The following is a 21030-nucleotide window of genomic DNA, read 5'->3' as shown; positions in this document are numbered from 1 at the left end:
GTGTGATTAAAATGCTGAAGTCAGATTTCTTCAATTAAGGTTTCTGATCCTCAAGCTATGAGATACAGTACAGCCTGGAGAAGAAGCACTTGGCCACAATGGTTGTGGACTTCTGCATATGACATTTGGCCATTTCAAGCTGCCTGCTGCCATCTTCGCCACTGTCTGCACCTGCTGCTGCTGCCCCCTCCCAACCCTGGCTGGCTGCAGCTGCAGGGTCTCTGGCCACAGCCCAGGAGGAATAGAGGAAGAAGGGGATTGTCGAGGGGCAGCTGAATCATGAGAAGAACGTGTGTGTGTGTGTGTGTGTGTGTGTGTGTGTGTGTGTGACACAGAAAGAGGGAGAGGGACTGAACCAGGCATCTGTAGGAGCTGTCCCTGTGAGAAGGTCACTTTTGTTGTGTAGGAAGGGACACCCCCCAGGGTCAGTGGTAACCTCGCCCGCCCCTCCAGAGCACCTCTTGTCCCCAGTGTCACCGCTTGTCACACTGTAAACTGAGAGAGAGAGAGAGAGAGAGAGAGAGAGAGGAGCAGGAAACAAGGGAGTGCAGAAGATTAAAAAAGAGGAGAGATGAGTTGAGACGGAATAAACATTAGCTCATGAAAATGGCCGCAGGCTTCTCCATTTGTGGAAACAAGGTTGGGGAGAAGAGGAAGTCTGGGGTCCTGGGCTGGGGTGTTTGTGGTGGTGGTGGTGTTGCTGCTGTTTGCTTTCTGCATCTTTATTTGAGATTTATGTGGAAATTGTTCAGTTTGGTTGTGTATTTTTGAAGGTTGTATTTAATGTTTGTGACGACTTTTTGTAGTTATGTATTCCCCTCATGTTGTGATCTGCCTTGAGGATGGTTTGAACTGTGGAAAGGCAGCATACAAATAAATTTATGTTATGTATGGCTGCCATGTAGGAAAGATAGAAAAACAGCTTTAAAATGTGGGTGCCTACACAGGCCAAATGTGGGCAGCTTATTTCAATACTGGAAACATAAAAGCCAATATAATCCAGATATACTAAAATATTTAAACTAGCAATCACTTTAAGATTGTACACTCAGAACTTGAGTTAAGCTACACCCTGACAGACAGAAATTAAAGGGGGGGGGGTAATTTCTTTCCGATTGGAAAGTAATTATATAAAACCTTTAACAAACTGACATTGCATGTTAGGAAAAGCTTCCTACCAGTAGACTGCATGGCTCAAAAAGGCCACAGTAGTGTCATAAAGTATCAGAAACATTTATATCGCAAAACTCACAACTTACCGAGGCAGCTCTTCTGCAATTAATATCACGGTCAAATATAGCAGTTATAACCAGGGCACTGAAGACAGAAAGAAGGAATATATAAGAATAGTTGACAATCATAAGAATTTCAATGTATTTTTTTTTTTTTGAACACTCAGGCTACTGCGAAGTCAGGCATTGAGTATCATGAGTTCTGTGGAACTCCTTCCTAGCTGAGATCAGGCAGGCCCCCTTCCCTGTTGAACCTCTGGTGCTTGGTGACAAACTTTTCATTCAGCAGACATTTTGAGCAAGTTTTTTTTTAATCTTCTGGTTCATTTTTCATTATTGTATCCTTTGTAGCCATACTGTACACCACTTAAGGGTTGTATCTAATGCTACTCCAATGCAGCGTAGATACATTGAAGTTAATGGACATGACTAACTTAACGTTAAGTTCATTAATATTGATAGGTCTACTCTTGAGTATTACTTAGCTGTATACAACCCAGAGGCTACAGTTTTATGCAGAAAAGGAGTACTTGAAGTTCCTTGGAAGAATATTTTCTGTATTCTGTATTTTCTGTATTCTGGGGGCACCACCACTATTTGACTGATATCTGTCTGGATATACGAATCTCAGCACATAGTTTAAGGCACACTACAGCAACAATGAAGAAATGGGCCACAATGTGATTAGCAGGGTCTAGTCTACAACGCTGTACAACATTTATTAATAACCCTTGGCAAGCATACTTAATCTCCCTCTGGCTGGATGGAAACTCCCCTTTGTACCTGCAGTGTGGGGCAGGGAGATGTTCACAAGTGACATGACCAGAGGCAACCTGATCTGAGGGCTCATCACCAGGGCAGCTGGGACATCCCAACCCTCTGTGGACCCACAACATGCTGCTTATAGCAAGGTAGGCAAGTGTTGCATTGGGTAGACCAGAGCAAATAGTTTCTAGCCTGCCTTTGGTGCATCATGAAAGGAGGCCCAGATGCAGAGAAGTGACAATTTGTAGCTTGCCATCACCACCAACCCATTAGGTCCTATTTTAGATGCCGGTTAACAGAGCCAATAAATCTTTTTTACCAGTTCTTCAAATATTGAGGGAGAGGACTAGGTTTCTGCCTGTTGTGGCATTACCAAGTACTATGTTATCTTTTGTATTGTCAATTAAGTCAAAACTGGCACTTGGTCATTAAGCAGGTACTATAATTAGGGGCAAGAAGGGGAGGTGGGCTCTCGACAAAATCCACAACACCAGGCAGAAGGCTCATAGTCACACAGGGAAGGCACTGTGATGCACTGATGAGCAAATACACAATGAACCCGTGCTTACAGCATCTGATTAAGCTATCGCCTCCCTTCTATTAAGGGAGTTTACATGAGACTCCACCAGGATTTCCCAACATAATGGAACAGCCAGAGTGGGATTTCTTTCACAAGAAAGGAATAAAACATGTTTTGACATATCAGGAGTTAATTGCATCTGATTTCCAACAGGTATGGCAAAGAATGGCTCACTCTTTCAAGTGTCAATGATACTTCTTATGTAGTATCCTAAAGCATATTACAACTTTTGTTATGACATTATATTTGCTTTGCATAACTCAGGAGACAAAAAAGGTATACTGAAACCTCCACAATGAGGGTTGACAATGAATGCTGTTTGTGTGTAAATATCATATTACTGAAAAACGTTTTCCCAACAAATCTAATTTTCATGGATGCAGAAGTAAATCTAAGGCAGCCACCTTAAATTTCACTAAATCAAGGTCCCGGAGCTTATAGTTCTATGACTCTTGGATGGAACACAGTGGACAAAAAGTCATGGAAATTTGGGTTCATACTGTGAAGCTATATACTTGGGTATCTAATATAGTTCAAAAGTTCAGCTGGCAAGGAGCTTGTACATGATGATGCAGATTATTTCAAAAAAATTAGATAAGAAAGTTAGCTATAGCCTTCTAGCTTGTAAATTAGGTGCCACTGCTACTGAACACAGTAACGTTCAATATCTGTCCACTTTCCATTGCAATCTGTTTAGTTGCACACCCTTTCACTAAACAAAAGTTGGTGTCACTGTTTCCATTTTGTATATTTAAGCCCCAACAAGTTTAAAGGGCAGGGCAGGGCAGGGCAGGACAAGCAATGGAAAGTTTCGGTCCTGTCCCCCTACTTCCTTCACTCTACTATTCTGACAGAAGAGGCAGGACTAGGTGTGGTTTTCCAAGCCAGGCACTGCCCTGCCACACAAAAAGAAGGAAGTGAGAAACATTACTATCTTCCCTACTGAGAAGAACTTATGTGCTGTGTGGGTGTCCACAAGTTGCAGAACCTTCTCTGTGGTAGCGTGAGTCTTAAGAAATGCCCAGCCCAAGGAGACTTACCTGATTCTGACACAGGTGTTAGGCAAACACATGGCTTTTCAAAAAACAAACAAAAACAAAACACATTTGGGATAGCTGGGTTTTATATTTACTGCTTTTCTGTGGTTTCAGTGAAGGTTATTTCCTCTTTTTAGGAATTACTGCTGTTTCTAGTATATGGACTTGGTTTGAGAAGAACAGTAGGATATATATTTACAGAAATGAATACCAGTATATTTGATTATTCTGTGTTTAGTTTTATGGTTAAGGGCAGCTGAGCCCTGGAATGCCAAAGATGACAGATGAAGAGGGTCAGGGAGAAAGAGGGAGCAGGCCTGCTTGATCCCCTGACCATTCATTTAGCACCATTCATATTATCCAGGAAGTATACATTAGCATCAGGGAGGTGCACATGCTGCTTCTCAGGCTATGCAGCAATAAAACGCTCAGGTTCAATGCTGGCAACCAGTGAGTCTCAATTCTGAGCTCCTTACCACTGTATATAGTAATAATGGAAGTGGTTTTGGAAGGGTGAGAATTTTTTTTAAAAAAGGTATCATGCAAGGCTCCATGCTGGCAGAAGCCCCTGAAAAAGAGCAATCCTGTTGGGCACCAAACTCATAATCAGTTACAGCGAGTATTAACACCATTTCTGGTATTAATCCTTGAACAGAATATTCTGTTTCTGTCTGTTGGTAACCACTCACATTACAGTTTGCCAATTGGAAGCACACTTGCCCTCATTTACTCTTGGAAACAGTCATGATCTTTACAGGTTTGCTAATTTGGATGTACAAAGGAGCCACTGAGGTCAAAAGCAATGTCAAAGTCATTATGACAGAACTATGAATAGGTAAGAAGAGACGCAATGTTCAAAGGCCTCAGTGAACACAAATCCTTATTTCTGCAACAAAAGCCAGACACACAGTTGTGAAAAATGGAGTCTGAAAGTGCAAATATGTTACACAATATGTAACAGATATTACTTTTAGCATGAACTAGTCAGACAACAAAACATATTCCTCATGTACAGGTTATTCTCAACATTTCATCAGAGCACAAGATGTAGCTCTGAGCAATATTCATATTTCCTGATTCTGCAGGCTAATCTTGCCCCAGAGTCAAGTGGCTCCATTTACTTAAGAGCCACACCTTTCTTTTCTTCTCACCAGGCAGTACTCCAGGGAAGACTAAACTGCCTGCACTCCCACAGTGTCATCAATTTCTTCTGAGCTGCGGGTTAGTACTGTTCTCAACTGTAAGTAAAGGAAGAGCATACATGTCTTCACAACAGTAGACCTCCTTTTCATTTTCATCAGCAATACAACAGTACAATTATCTAGCGATTCAGCTAAACATAATATTTAAGGATCTTTAAGATTTATAGAAACCCAGCATACAACAAACCTAGCTTCCTGCGCAGGAGCATTTCAAAAAACATTATGCTATTTTGTATACAACTGCTTAGTGAAAAGATACTGATTTTCAATTAGGGCATGATTATAAGGAACAGCCTAAATTGATTAACCAAAACAACTGGAGGGCACCAGATTGGGGAAAGTAGCATTTCTGAATTTCACCTGTCTACAATTCCCTTTTAAACATTCTGTATGTTCTAGTACTGCTTGACCTTCAGTGAGTAGATTTTAAGTTTCTCATTTAAGAGATAATAATTATTATTATAGACACTACCAATCAAATGGAAATCCCCCTCATCGCTGCTTTCAAAGCGTTCTATAACCCAGCCTGAGAAAGAATAGGGCTGGAGTTTACTTTTAGATTTTCCTTGATTTCTTTGTTTTTATTTTTCTGAAACAGACTAAACAAAACACTCTAGGCCCTCTAAATGGGAGGCTCAACGCTGTCACAGGTGCATAACCTGAGATCATAGAATAATAGAACTGTAGAGCTGGAAGGGACCCTGAGGGTCATTTAGTCCAACCCACTGCAAAGCAGGAATCACAGCATCAGAGACAGTGGCCTGGTTTGCACATCATATTAGACCAATAAAAATAAGTGGTGGTGGAATGAGAACGAATAGCAAACTGGTGAACACTACTGAAATCGCAGCTGCTTCACTTCTCCCACACTCCTGCTCTGCCAGGAAACAAGCCATAAACTACGTTGCTGTGTTGTCCAACCTTATGCTTGAGATTTATTTTTCTGCAAACAAGCCACAAGTGGAAGCCAAGGTTTGTACCTGGCTTCCCAATCATGGTTTGTGTACAAAGAAGCAAACTGCTACTGCAGGTAGTTTAAGCCATGGCTTGTGGTTGGATGCTTCTGCTTGGACCTGGGAAGGAACACAGTGGGAAGCAATTCTGCAGCTTGTACCAGCAGACTGATCATTCACAGTAAAGCACAGTGTATTAATTGCACTGTAATCTGGATGTGGTCTGGGGGAAAAGAAAAGAAATATGGTCTCTCTATGCTAATACTGTAAATGAAATTATCTGATTATTTGCACAATTTCTGAAACCCTTCAAATTTTTAAAAAGGTTGTTAACCATTCCACTGTGGATTAACATATAAGCTACCATACTGAAATAGGACTGGTTCATTAGGAACCACTTTTAACTGTATGCACTCAACTTGGACTCCTCTCTCAGGAAAAAAAATTAACATGGCAAAAATACAAAACAAAATCTAGAAAGAGGTTTAGATGAACTTCCTACTAGTCCCACAGGTTAGAAAATCTAAGTCCTAGGCTCCAGAGGTCAGAGGAGATGCTGTGAAAATAGACCTCTCTTTTTCAAACTATACCAGAATGATGAGTCTGGATTTAACAGACAACCTACCTGCATCTGTGTACACATTAACAAACAGACAAGGAAACGCAAGACATGTGCCCAGTTCACATGTCACAGTAAACCATAGTAAACCATATGGTTTAAGTACAGAGATCAGTAACACTTTGTTCTTGCCCGAGTGCAAGTAGGAGCAACAGTATATGATCCTGGCTTAGGGATATGTCCAGACTAAGAATTCATTATTTGTTTTGCTCAAAAAAACCTTGGCTTCAAATCCCTGGTTCCAGTGTATGCTAAACCAGGGATTGTGATTTGTTGTTGCTGCTCACCCTAGGGGAGAAATGAAGCAACAGCAGCTTACTATGACATAGAACTGCTGCCACAGAATGCAAAGTCCTAGAAGATCACATCATGTAACCATGAAAACATTATTTCCATCAAATGTTGCATACTGTACACGAGCAGCAAATTAAAAATTGCAGGTGTGCTATTCTATGACTTGATGTGCACTGCAATACTTCTTCCAATTAATAGCTGAGGCAAGACGGCATGAGGACGTTTGCAAGATTAATATGTTGCAAAATCTCGAAGGGACACAAAATATCTCAATAACTGCACAAATTAAGCCCATCTCCATGCCTATATCCCTTAAGTTTACTTTTAGAGAGAGTTACGTGCAAACTATACAACAATGAAGATCAGTCTATTTCAAGATACCGAATTATTCAATTTTGAAAGGTAGCAGAATTTGTTTCTGGCTAAATATATGACTCTTCTCAGTCAGAAAGAGTGACACACCTAAAGTTAGAACTGAAAAGACAAGAAAGCAAAGGCATATGATTACTGTTACTGGCCGTAAACCAAGGTGTGCTAATACAGGTGAAACTGTGTGTCATCCTGTGAAAGTTCCTGATTCTCAGCATAGAGCTTCATTGCTCCCACACTACATTATTCCAAGAGGAAAAGACAGATAAACACACAGCTTTAGGGCCTCATTAGAAGAAATGTATTTCTCAGAAATAGGATGTTGAAGTACTGGTATTTTCAACTAGTGCACTGCCAAGATGGAAGATTTGTAGCTAAACACCAAGTTGCCACCAATTTCTTTAGACTTGGGTTAAAAAATTGATTACAAAACAACTGTGTAAACACACGTTCCATTGATTGGAGATCTTGTGACATTTATTCAGCTAAGATTGCTTGGGGTGAATTTTTCTTTAAGTATTCGAAAGAAGCAAAAAATGATGTTTCTCACAGAGTTGACGTGCATGATCAAAAACTTTTAAAAATTGCCCACAGAAGAATAACATTTATTTATTACAAAAGCTTCCTAGGTAACTTTTCATCTACAAAGATACCAGAGCAGTATACAAAGGTAAGGAAAAATAAAACAACCACCCCCCAAATATAATACAATATGAAGATAAAACATCATAAACATAAACCCAAAAGACAATTAAAAAAAAACCAAGCAGAGCAGACTAGATAAAATCATTCAATGGCAGAATAAAATGATTTCTGAGACAGACATGTAACAATAACAGGTTACAGTTTTACCAAATTATTTTGAAAGTGTTAGGGAACTGTTTTTGTTTATACTGTATTGACTTGTAAGCACTACTGAAATGCAAAATTTTTCCATAGTTCATTTTCTGAAATCTGCCCCATCTATATGAAACAGATAAACCAAGCATTTCACTGTAGTAACTTACCTTGAAATCTGATTGACAAATGGTCTCAGTTCTAAGGGGTCATAGGCACGAGCAAAAGCCCAACATACATAACAAGCAGAATCCCGAACGTTAGAGCCAACACTGCAAGCTCCTCGCTTCTCATCGTAGCTCAGTCCTTTTAAAATCACAGGAACAACTGTGGAGAATTTTTGAAATAAGAAAAAATAAACTGCATGGAAGTCATTCAATGAGATTTGAAGAGGAATAAGGACAGTTGGTGAATGATTTGTGCAGGTGGTGACAGTTCTGTAGCAAAGGGACAGGTTCCATCTGAGATGCTTTTTTCCCCTGCAGCCTCATCCTGCATCAGTGGGGAGGGACAGTACTGTACAAACAAAATGGAGGAAGAAGGTGTGAAGAACTGCCTTGCTATTAGAGAGAAACTTAAACAAAAACTGCAGCAACTAACACCTCAACAAGTGGGAAATGCTCATTCAGGTGCTGGAAGGGATGAAGTGCACATAATCATTGAAATAAAATTGTGTTGTTTTTGTTTTCTAATTGAGAACTGCCAAGCATTGCTGCAAGGGATAGGGGAGCTTTCCTGAGCCTATTTTTCCTATATTTAAAAGGTCTGCATGAGTACTGATGTAGAATAGCAGGGAAGCTCAGCTAGCAGTACCTGGGCTTTCTACAAGGCAGCTCAGACCTAATCTCAGAAGTCAAGATTACCCAAGAATTGACTCAGTGGCTACATTCAGACATCACGATAAACCATTGTTTATTTTGATATCTGAATGCTTTTTCTTGTGTTTTGTTTACATTTATGGGACCTCATTTCAGAATAGACACACAATATATTCTATCCACCGTATCTTGAAACCTGCCAAATTCATGTAAATGCCATTAAAATGAAGTTAATGGCATTCAACCAAGCTTTGTATTTCTGATTCCCACAGCTGTCCATACAAGAGTTAAGAGCCTTTTGCATTGCAAGCCTAAGCATGATTACTCAGAAGTCCTTGGGAGTGAGCCCCACTGAACTCAGTGGCCCTTCCTTGTCTGTTAACACGCAGCAGATTGGGCTGCATGCTGTTTTTACTGATTAAATGATTCAAACAAAACTTAGTTATCTCAACACAGATAAAATTCTAATGCTACAATAACATGAAGATTAAAGTTTGACTGAATAACCTTTCTTTCTAGCTTATCATCTGTCTAGTTTTATTGCACAAGAGGGGCTTTACTTAACTCCCTTCCTCAAGCAGAGTACACCTTGCTCCCTCTTGAGATGCAGTTAGCATATTCTGTACTTGACCCACTTCTACACCTTCTACTGGTGTTGGTGAGACTTGGCCAAACCAAAAGGTGGGGAGAGGGGTTGCAGACCCCACCAATGAGCTGATTGGCAGTGCTGCAAAACCCTATGCAAAGTGCTCTGTAAGTACTTCGCAAGAGGCTTGCGAAAATGTAAAGCTCAAGTGATTGTTGGTGCAAGAGCCATGCAAGCAAAGAAGGTCACAGACTTAAGCGGTGGGGGAGATAATGCTCAGGCCTACAATCCACATCCAGTTCCCCATTCCTGCTCTAAGTAATAGTTGCTAGACACATGCACTGCACAGTTTGGCCAAAGTTAAGTACTTTTGGATCTCGTTCATTTTAATGCGAGTTAAGCATCTGTTCTATTTTTCTCATCAAATCAAACTGGAAACTTCTCCTTTCCTCAAGCTTATTATTATTTATCAGTTCAATGTGCAAAACTGCTTTATAATGAGCCTGATCTGAAGCTGACTCAGGGCAGACCAAAGAAGGCATTTCATATTGCCCATTACTATGCTGAGCTAAGGTTCAAATCTCTTATCAGCCCAATACTGAGATGGAGAGAAGAGGCACCCAATCTTGCCAGGGGCTGGTGGGCTACTAGCAACAGCCTGGTGGGCAGGATATGATCCATGGATTTCCTACTACTGATCTGGAGATGTTGGATCAGGAAATTCTGCCAAAACTAAGGAGGTTGTATCATGATGCCTTCAGAACCAGTATCTGTACTTCACTTGAGAAAAGCTGAACCATGGAACTCCCTTTCAGGAAAACAAAAACAGAAACCACTGTGGCAAATAATTCTGTAATTTCCAAAGAGGAATTAGATAGCAATAAAAAAAACAATGTAATAACTGGCTTTCAAACCACCTCCTGTATTTCATTATAATTTTAAGGAATCGTGCACAAAAGGTTGAAATTATATCAAGGGTGTGTAACACAATGAAACTAAAGACTATACAAGACAACAGCAATACACTAAACAGCAACCCTACGGTCTTACAGTTTTTCTTTTCTTTTTCTTTTTTGGCGAGGCTGAGGAAGCTTCTAAATTAAACCTTTCACACAGTTCCAATGGTCCGCTGCCAAAACCTACCAACCACACAGGTTTCCCTACAAGGCTTTCTCTTGGCATCTGCCAGTCAGGTAATATAGTTCAAACATACTGCTTACTGAACAGTATGTAATTTAATCAACTGCTGTAGCCTACAGAAATAACAGCCTGCAGGGGAAATAAAAGTCACTTAACTCTTATACTTCTTTCTGTGGTGAACAGGTAAAGGCCAGGGAGAGGGGAAAAGAGAGCCATAAGCTTCAAATATTTCGGTTTTAGGAGGTACACATTCTGATCGGGGACACGTCATGCACCTTCTAGGGTAGTTTGTCCACCCCACAACATCCCCCCTCCCAAGACACACTCCATTGTCTCTCAAGGCAGACAGATGCCAACACATCTGTCTGCCAACACACAGACAGATGCCAACACATCAGAGGTGGTGAGATGTGGTGCAGTGGCTCAGAGACTTCACAATGCAATCCTACTGTACGATGTCTTCTTCCTACTAAATTCAATGGAGCTTACTACCAGGTACCCGGTAGGTGGAGTTAGGATTGCAGTTTAAGCCACAAACTGGAAAATCTCTGGTTGGAATCCCACCTATGCAATGATCTCAATAGACAGCCTTAGGCAAGCTGCCCTCTCGCAGTCTGAAATGAAGGGGTAATACCACTGTCCTAAAGATTGCAACTATGTGAAGCACTTTTGAGACTTGAAAGGACTGTATATCAAGGTTTTTTGTTTTAGTTTTATTAGCCTCTCTATCAACTTAGACACTTTGAAGTTGAGCTGGGAATTAATACAAATCACTGTACTCTTGCAATATTCCCTGTGGTCTGTTTTTTAAGGCGTTAGCTTGTAGACCCAGCCAGATGGGCGGGGTACAAATAAAAATTTATATTATTATTATTATTATTATTATTATGTAGTAACTTTAGAGATTCCTTTGCAAAATCATCACATGCTTACAAGTATGAATCAGCAAATGCCTATGCTATCACATGGTGTAGAGTTCTTCATGACACAAGTAATATTTTTAACATATTACAGTGCACTCAAAATTTGATGCAAAGACAGTCCCTTTCAAGGATAAGTACAGTGGTACCTCGGGTTAAGAACTTAATTTGTTCTGGAAGTCCGTTCTTAACCTGAAACTGTTCTTAACCTGAGGTACCACTTTAGCTAATGGGGCGTCCCGCTGCCGCCACCACGCAATTTCTATTCTCATCCTGAAGCAAAGTTCTTAACCAGAGGTACTATTTCTGGGTTAGCAGAGTCTTAACCTGAAGCATCTGTAACCTGAGGTACCACTGTAATCTCCCCCAACTCTTCTGGCCTGCAGGAAAGACAATAGCAGAACATTGGAAAAGGCATGAATAGAATCAGATCTGTTATTTGCACTGATGCAGAATAATGCTTTATTGTCACAGAACAGTGTTAGTACTAATTCAGAATTGGAAAAAGTCATTTTTACCAGTGTGGAGCAGTGGTTAGACTGTCACACTATGGCCTGGGAGACGAGAGTTCAAATCCCTACTCAGGCAGGAATGAGCGACCTTGGGGCAGTCACTGCTGCTCAGCTTAACCGTACCTCACAGGGCTTTTGTGAGGATAAAATGAGTATAAATGGGAAGGGTGTGCCACCTTCAGGTCCCTGGATGAAAGGTGGGATGTAAATTTAATAACAACAGTAATAATAATAGTCATCTATATATACCCATTGCAATGCCTAAGATGAAAAAACACAGTCTAAGGAGGACAAAGAAACTGCTTTTAAGAGGCACAAAATTACCCTACATGGGAAAACCACATCGCAGGACAAAAAGTTTGGTCTTTTCTTTTTTGTTTGGTGAAAGAAAATAAAACAACCTGGCAGCACTAAAACTGTCTTGAAAAATGTAGTTTAACTTGTTCTCAAGTGTGTTGAATAAACTGGTGAAAAAAATGGATTTAACTGGTTATACAAGAACACAAAGAAGCCCCTGGAGGCAGTTTTTGAAAATCTGCTGAAAATTTCTTCTTGTGGAGATTAAACATTACTGCTACTGATATTACTGTTTACGCTGTACTTTCCACCTCAGACTTAAATAAAACCAGGGGGAAATGTTGGTTTTTCTAACAAGTGTAGAAAGAAAAGCTCTATTGATCATTACATGATTCTTCATCTTGGGAAACACAGATGAGAGATGTCAGGCAGGAGCTACTGTACTACGTTTTGTACCTCAAGAAAAGGTTAGGCATCTCAAGAAGCAATTCTACAGCATAATAAAGTTGTTGATTATGTAGGCCATGTATGGAACTTTAGTGTGGCATGGTTATTCCCCCCCCCATGTTCAAGCACTCTCCCCTCCCGTCTTCTCCTCCCATATAGACAAGAGTGGCAATTCAGAAGCTTTCACTTCTGCTTTTAGCAAACCATGGCTTCCTACATCATCCCAACTGGAAACTATGGTTAAATATAAAGTATGGTTAGTTTAAAGAAGCCTGCTTCAGAAACCATGTTTTGAATGTGGCTTCTTTTAAACTAGCCATAATTAATGTCAGCCATAGTTGTTTTTTCCCCCTTCAGATAACAGGACTGAAAGCGCAAAGATTCCCAAGGTTGGGAGGTGGCTAAGCTCATTTCCATTGCATTAAGCCATGGTATAGCAAAATATCCGAACATGGCCATAGAGTTTATCAACACGTGTCACTTTTTGTATGGTTATTGCCTATAAGCAATGAAAGAAGATTTTCACATGGTCAGGGAGGCTGGGTCATAATGGGCGAATGAACTCCAGTAACTCAACTTAGTAGGTGTACTCTGAGCAATGCATTTTAAGCCTTAAGCAAATATAACTAGTCAGGAGTACCACAGAATTTCTGACACCAGGATATGGGTAGTTGACAGCTCAAAGGATCAGAGGAAAATAAGGTAGGGTGAGTATTGAGGAAAGTTTGGGTCTGCTGTTAGGATAACCCAGAACACATTCAGCAGCTAAGCGAGGTATGCTGGCTCTAACAATTAAGATGCTTTGGAGGCCTGGCTCTCACATATCATGACATACAAGTTTTATTCACTAGTCCATTCTGTTGTTGCCCACTAAGAAGAATGTCTGCTTCTATCTAAGACACTGTCAAAATATGTTTGTGTGCATGTACACATTTCGTGCTGGAAGGATGGGCAGAAGTAAAATTTGAGATATATTATGTACATGAATTTGCCCATGTAGTAATAATGTGTTGGTTCTTTTCTTTTCTTTTTGTTGATATATGCTATTAGCTATTTTGAACTTGGCAATGTATCCAGACCAAAAAAATGATCTTAACCCAGGATATGCCTCTCTGTGATATCCTCTCAAAATAATGTTACACTCAAATCAACTGTTCAAACATTCACAGTTCATTTCAAAACCATTCACACTCTTATTATCAAAATCAAAAAAACTACCATTAACTTTTTATGTGGTGGTAAAGATATACATACCGTATTTTTCCGCTCCATAGGACGCACCGGACCATAGGGCGCACCTCATTTTTAGAGGAGGAAACAAGAAAAAAAAATATTTTTCTGGTTTTCCTCCTCTAAAAGACCTGGGTTTGTTTGTTTTTTGAGGATCAGCTAAAAGTTTTGCAGCTTTTTTGCAATGGGAAAAGCCCTGGCTTTTTTGAGGACCAGCTAAAAGTTTTGCAGCTGTTTTTGCAAAGGCAAAAGGCCCTTTTTTTGAGGATCAGCTAAAGGTTTTGCAGCTTTTTTTGCAAAGGGGGAAAAGCAAAGCTCCTTTTGCAAGGGGGAAAAGCAAAGAGGAAAAGCCCCATTTTTATGGGGTTTAACTCACATTTCTGAAAAATCTTAAGGGAGCTGTTTCTACTGTTTCCAGTCAGATAATCTAATCAGCCAGTCACATGTCCTGGGGAAACAAACAACCTTCCTCTGCAGCACATTCAACAAAGGAGGGCGGGGCTGAAAGGGAGCCGGGACTCTTATCTCTCTCCCGATCTCTTGCTGATCAGCTGCTGAGCGGGGTCCTTTCAACACTCCCTTTTCTCTTTGTAAAACAAAAAGCACAATCTGCTTTTGGGCCCTGGGCAATTCAGCTCCAGGGACCACCATTCACTCCATAAGACGCACAGGTATTTTCCCTTACTTTTTAGGAGGAAAAAGGTGCGTCTTATGGAGCAAAAAATACGGTAATCAATTTGATGTAGCCAAAAACATTATCATAATCACAAGTTTTCAAATTAAAGAATTGTTATGTAATTAGCAGGTTGCATATATTGTACATGGAAAACTGACAGAATCCAGATTCACTTGTTGAATTTCAGCACATTCTTTTTTAAAAATGCAGTCACCTGTACGTGTAGCCTAGAGGTATGAATGAGCACCTGTTCTATCCCACCCTCCTTAACTTAACAACATTAACTACAGGTTGCAACAGGACGCTCTACTTTGAATCCCATGAAGCACAGAAACAACTTCTGCCTTCCCATCACTATAGAGTTCAAAAATACCTTTTTAAAGTAATGAGAAAAGCATCCTTTCCTTGTGTTCTTTAACTCAGTTTCTGAACAAGTCAACCATGAGCATTACAATGTTTTCTAAATAAAGCTATGAAAGGAAAAGCAAAATCAAAAATCCCCAACGAATTTCTAGAACATTGAGGTGCTAGCCAAAGGATTTAATTGAATACCACCCATAGTATTCCATTTAGCCAAGTCCTTTCTCCTGCAAGCAATATTTAAATGTGCTTCCTTGTGCTGAATAAGTTCTGTGAATCTGCCAAAAGGTTTTTTTATTTGTTTCAAAGAGAGATTGTCTAATTAGATAGACATTCTTGGTTCAGATCCTGTACAATACAATCTCTTCCAGGTTTGCTCTATGACCCCTAGCATCTAGGAAGGCCGCTTTTCTAGAGGGCATAATGTTCTGCCTTTTTATGCATGTGCAGGGGACCATAAATTAATTTATCTCCTCAGCAGCAACAAGTGACTCCCTTCAAACAAAAGCCCTGGCCATGGCTTTTGCTTGAACTACCCTCGCTTTCTTCAGGCAGAATGTGGAGGAAGCGAGAGGAGGCTCTACCTTCCTTTTATACAAAAACCCATCCCAGTGCTATCACTGTCTGCAGAAGCTTCCCAGGAATGGGAAGAAATCAGCTGTCCTTTCAAGAGAATTCAAGCCAAGCCAAAATTTGTGAACCCCTATGCTTGCGTGCTGAACCTGGGACAAACTTTACACTATGTGCAACGGAAAGAAAAGCAGCAAGGGAAAGACTCCCAAATCATAGCTATTTCATTAAAGGCCATGTTGGCTAATTCACAGAAGTGGTAAGAGAGAGAAAAGGTTGTATGAGCAAAATGTACTTCCACATGCCCTGTTTAGTGAACAAAAATGTTGTATGTATATTTATCCTAATGAAGTGGCAGAAATGCACACCCACACTTTGTAAAAGTACTGAAATTTCGGGGAACATACAACTACTTTCACCGCTTCCATGGAACATAGAAACCAATCTAAGTAATTAGCAGGAATTGGGAGCAGGACATAATACATAAATAGGTAGTGCAGTGTACCAATGCTTACTGATCAGTACCAGTGGAATAAATTAAGTTTGGAAGCAAAGAATCCTCACCAACATGACTATACAGTGGTACCCCGTGTTACACACGCGATCCGTTCTGGATCGCACTACATAACACGGGCGTGCTTAACACGACGCCCCCCGCCCCCCAAACAAAAAACCTGGAAGTTTGCGCATTTTTGCGCTTCTGTGCACCCGCACATCGTGTGCGCTCCGGGGAGGACTTCTGGGTCGTGGAGGTCCATAAGTCGAACGTACGCAACATGGAGCGTACGCAGCTTGAGGTATGACTATAACTTGGTTAGTTTTGTCTGCTGATCATTAGCTGTGCAAGTCAAATAGTCTTGGACTACTGGTCATGCTGGCTGAGTTGTAGTCCAACAACATCTGGTTATCACCTGCCCTGTGGTTCTTTCATCTCAGTCTGCTTTTCTCCCCTGTATGATAAATATTCATTTTGCCTATTCTTTGCCAACCTGACAGCAAGAGAAGTGGGCACCATCTCTAGCATCATGCTTGAGAGACACAGCATCTCTTAACACTCCATCTCAAAGTTTCATGGCTAAGAAATTCAGTGATCCTATCCAGTGTCTTTATAGCATACAGCACCCTGCTAACTAATGTTAAATAGGAAAAGCACTAGCAGACCAATATACTGAGTCTCAAATCAGCCAGCGGTAAGCCCCAGCTACAAGTGATCCACAACTTAATTCTTATGTTTCATGTCAGAAAATTTAAGATGACTCAAGATGTAAACATTTTTATTTTTCCCCAATAGAAAACCTTTGTACTACCTAGTAACTCAGGGTATTATCTAGACAACTTGCTCTGACTTGTAACATGCCACCAAACTTGAAGATTAAAGTCACTAGGAAGGACAAAAGAGTGTCTCAAAAGGTGTTAAATGTAAGTCAGCAATTATGCAAACAGAACTGAGAGAGGACACTTAAAAAGAGATTGTGTAAAATTTTTTTTTGCAAATTTAGGGGTACAGCTAGTTCTTAAACTAGTTTCTCCTATTTATCTAAGGTAATACTATCGTATAAAATGGATCTCCTGAAGGAGTAAGAAACTACCATCTAGACAAGATTATATATGGGAACAGACAACAAGCTGAAATATTGCTACATTATTCTAAAGAAGTCCCATGCCTGTGATTATGTTACTTTCTGTAAAACTGAACTTCCAATATATTTCACGTGTCTCCAGAATTTATACTAATGAAAATACTCTTTCTCTGAGAGGATGCAGTTTCTCAGACACATCTGAGAAGAAAAGAGACTAACAAAACATTCTGAATGCCTTTTCTCAAAGTACACTGAATCTCAGAAGCTAAAGTTTGTTTTAAGTGATACAGGTCCTAAGCTACATAGTGGAACCCGTGTACTTTTAAACATAGCAACTTTGATTAAAAGGAAGATGACAGACAGACACCACTTTTCCAAATGACACTCCAAATATGCTGGCATTAATTCATCCCAAGTGCCGCACTGTTAGGAGAATAACAATGATAACAATCAGCGTTGCATCAAGCCTGGAATTATATCGCCTCCAATATGACTATTGCGTTCATCTTCTTTTAATGGGTGTCACCTATCAGGTGACTGGTCTACATGCTTATAATAATTATACAACACTAGTTGAAAGGACAATAAATTCACCCCAACAATGGAAAAACAGCTGCCAATATCAATTTGACCAGGACCAGTTATATTCATTAGTGAAAAAAACAAGAAGCATCCTGTCTCCAAGGCTCTACTCCCTGAACTTGCATATCCAGGTATTTTGCTCTATTGCCTCCAGTTTAATACAATGCCTGCTACACCTGCACATTCTGCTCTACTTCAGCTACAGCCCAGTTGAGCAGGTCTGCCTAGCAGCTACCACTTCCAGGGAGTGGCTGGCTTTTAATAAGCTCTTTGCTGCACTAGGATCATGCCCAGAGGCCAACATCGCTACCCTGGCTTCCCTCGGATTCAACAGCGCAAGAAACAAAGAGAACTAAGATAGACAAACTTACAGAATATACAGCAAGGGTTGTCAAGCCTCACCAGGTCCTTTGGGGTCCCAAGCACAAGTCACACCTGCCCAATCATATCCCTACCCCCCCCCAACAAAATACTGAACCATCTTCAGGTCAAGAACAAGACACTATCGGTAGGGCAAAGGAATTGACCTACTATTGTCAACTACTGATTTTCTAAACACCAGTCCCTTCTCCAGTCCATTTAAAATTAACAGCAAGGAGTTAATGAGTGAAGAATATTCAATGTGCCAACATGTGGAATCAGAAGGGGAGGGGGGGAATGTGGGGGTGTCCTTTGTCAAAGGAAAAGGACAAATGAACAATAGGATTAATGAAGCTGACAGGATGAGGCAAGCAACCCTTTTTTACATGCAAGAGGACTTTAGAAGGTAAACAGTGGGAAAGGTGCTTAGGATGAAAGAAAGCTGCAGTGGATGCTCAGGCTTAGAGCTGACAACTGTGGTCTGCAGTAAGACTAATGAAGAAATTTTGAAAGGCAAGGTGTAGAACAATGGCATTCTGATGTTGAATAGTGACAAGTATATTTAGATGTTTACTACAGATCCTACTATCAACCCTATCCCCCATCAAACCATAGGATGGATGGATGGATAGATAGATGATAGATGATAGATAGATAGATAGATAGATAGATAGATAGATAGATAGATAGATGAAGATGATTATGAGCATGGGCTCTGGAAAATGTATTTGTTGGATGGGTTGATTATGCAACCTTTTGTGGGCTTGATAGTACAGGCAGTGACCATTTTGTGCAGGCGTTCTGTTCCTGGCCCCGTGTGCATCGGCGGAGCACATATAAGCAAACCCCCCACCCCGTTCCATTCCTGTTCTCCCTTCCTCTGGATCCAAAAGCACCTGTGCATTGGTGACTGCATGTCAACTGGACACACCTAAAATGGCCGTCACCTGTCTATCAACAGTATATCCACCTTAAAAACTCTGGGGACTCAGTTGCCAGTCTGCAGTGAAAACACCTTAGCATTTATTTGTATTATGTAGAAAGTAGATGCTAGAATGTATTGTTAAAAACAACAACAAATCATATCATTGTTCGCATGCATAACAAGAAGGGAATTGACAATACAGTGGGGAGAAATTCACTCAGCAGAATGCCCTCTTAACACAAACATGTCTGCTTACTTGATGGAAAAAACAATCTGCCCTCTCCTTCCTCCCATGCTGTTCTGGGGGTTCTCTCGACCCTCTCCCACAGCCAATGGGGCAAATGAGATGGGAGAAAGCACAGTTGCACTAGAGGAAGTCCTTGCATGGGTTTCTGCTGGTGGTGCTCATTAGTTAAATTCCCACCCTATATTATTAGGGGATGTTCACAAGCCTACACTGTGTAAGGCACAGCAGGGGAACTTAAACCAGGGCCTCCAGCAGCTTACCTTCTGCACCTCCAGCACTTTGGGTCCTTAACAGGCCACACAGACAAGACCTTAAGGAAAAGGCAGACCAGGCTGTCATTCCAACCTGAAAAGAAGTAGCAGACCTCCTAGCCTACTGCCATCTGACTCTCCAAGTGAATTAGCAGGCTAGGTCAGCCCATTAGTCCATCCATCTTCTCTTTGAGCAGAAGCATTCTACGTATTCTCCTGCGCCCTCAGATCATAATCACCATAAAGCCCTCTACTGCTTCCTTCAAACTAAATCTTCTGCCTGGCTCTTAATCTACACTTGCCTATGACTGGTGAGCTTGACATTGATACAAGGAAAGGTCCTAGAACAGAAAATTAAACAGTCGGTCTGTGAACACTTAGAAAAGGATGCTGCGATTGCTATGACCCTGCATAAGTCTAGTGTCTATTCTGCCTTGGTCAGACCCAACCTGGTGTACTGTGTCCAGTTCTGGACACCACAAGTTAAGAAGGATATTGACAAGCTGGAACGTGTGCAGAGGGGGATGACCAAGATGATCAAGGGTCTGGAAACCAAGCATTATGAGGAATATTTGAGTGTTTGGTATGTTACCCTGGAAAGGGGAGACTGAGAGGAGGTATGATAAGTCATTTTCAAATATCTAAAGGGCTATCACATGGAAGATGGAACAAGCTTGTATTCTTCTGCTCCGGAGGGTAGGACCTGAACCAATGGCTTCAAGTTACAAGAAAGGGGATTCCAACTACACACAAGGAATAACTTCCTGACACTACCAGCTGTTCAATAGTGGGACAGACTTCCACGAGAGGTATTGGGTTCTGCTTCCTTGGATGTTTTATAATAATAATAATAATAATAATAATAATAATAATTATTATTATTATTATTATTATTATTATTATTATTATTAATAATAATACCCTGCCCATCTGGCTGGCCGGCCAGATGTCATATGTAATTTAACTGAGATTCCTGCATTGCAGGGGTTGGACTAGATGACCCCTGGGGTCCCTTCCAACGCTCCAATTCTATGACTCTATGAACCTTGAACATTTGATCTGGTGCCTGACCTCCGGTTGATGTGTTGGCCATGTGCATTATCCTTCTGATCCTTAACACCCTGTAATTCCTGGTTCTTCCATTGTGACAAAGAAACTTAATTTTAGCTTTCAGTGGCAACCTTCTCAGAGACTTGTGACTATGCACCTTTTTACTTGTAAAGGAGAGAAATTAAAAAACCGAGGGAGATCTCATATGGAACAAAAGCAGCTTCCCCTCTTCTTGACAGTTCTAGTGTGGGATGGACAAATACAAAATGGTGTGTTGGACATTAACTTCAGCTTCATAAGAATTTCACTCATCCTTTAAAATCTCATACACATACTACTTATGGCTCCAAAACTAAATTTTAAAAAGTGTGTGCAAAACATCTGTCAAAATAAGAGAAGCCAGTGAGCTGGAACTGGCATTTCTGAACACTCATAGAATGCAAAATTCATAAATATCCTCATAAATGTACAATTCATCTTGAGTTGTTGTTTTTAAAGTAGAGGGCACATTTTGCCTTATTCCCACTGTGATAGACCACAAGGAATTAAGTTGACGCTTCCATTTCCAATCCCATAACTAGTGCCGCAAGA

At 40.6% G+C, this 21030-nt stretch overlaps 1 protein-coding gene across 5 annotated transcripts in view; it reads right to left on the bottom strand.

The window, feature by feature from the left end:
• TBCD (tubulin folding cofactor D) overlaps positions 1 to 21030 on the bottom strand; it is a 120975-nt gene that overhangs the window by 56320 nt on the left and 43625 nt on the right. For all 5 annotated transcript variants that reach the window (XM_033139510.1, XM_033139513.1, XM_033139511.1 and 2 more), the window contains exons 15-16: positions 8059 to 8215; positions 1260 to 1317 (exon numbers count right to left, since the gene is read on the bottom strand). In XM_033139510.1, coding sequence (XP_032995401.1) covers positions 1260 to 1317; positions 8059 to 8215 — 215 coding nt within the window. The remainder of the gene's footprint in view (positions 1 to 1259; positions 1318 to 8058; positions 8216 to 21030) is intronic.

The sequence above is a fragment of the Lacerta agilis genome, chromosome 2 (genome assembly GCF_009819535.1).
Source record: "Lacerta agilis isolate rLacAgi1 chromosome 2, rLacAgi1.pri, whole genome shotgun sequence".
NCBI lineage: Eukaryota > Metazoa > Chordata > Lepidosauria > Squamata > Lacertidae > Lacerta > Lacerta agilis.
This window is presented reverse-complemented; position numbering and strand designations above follow the sequence as displayed.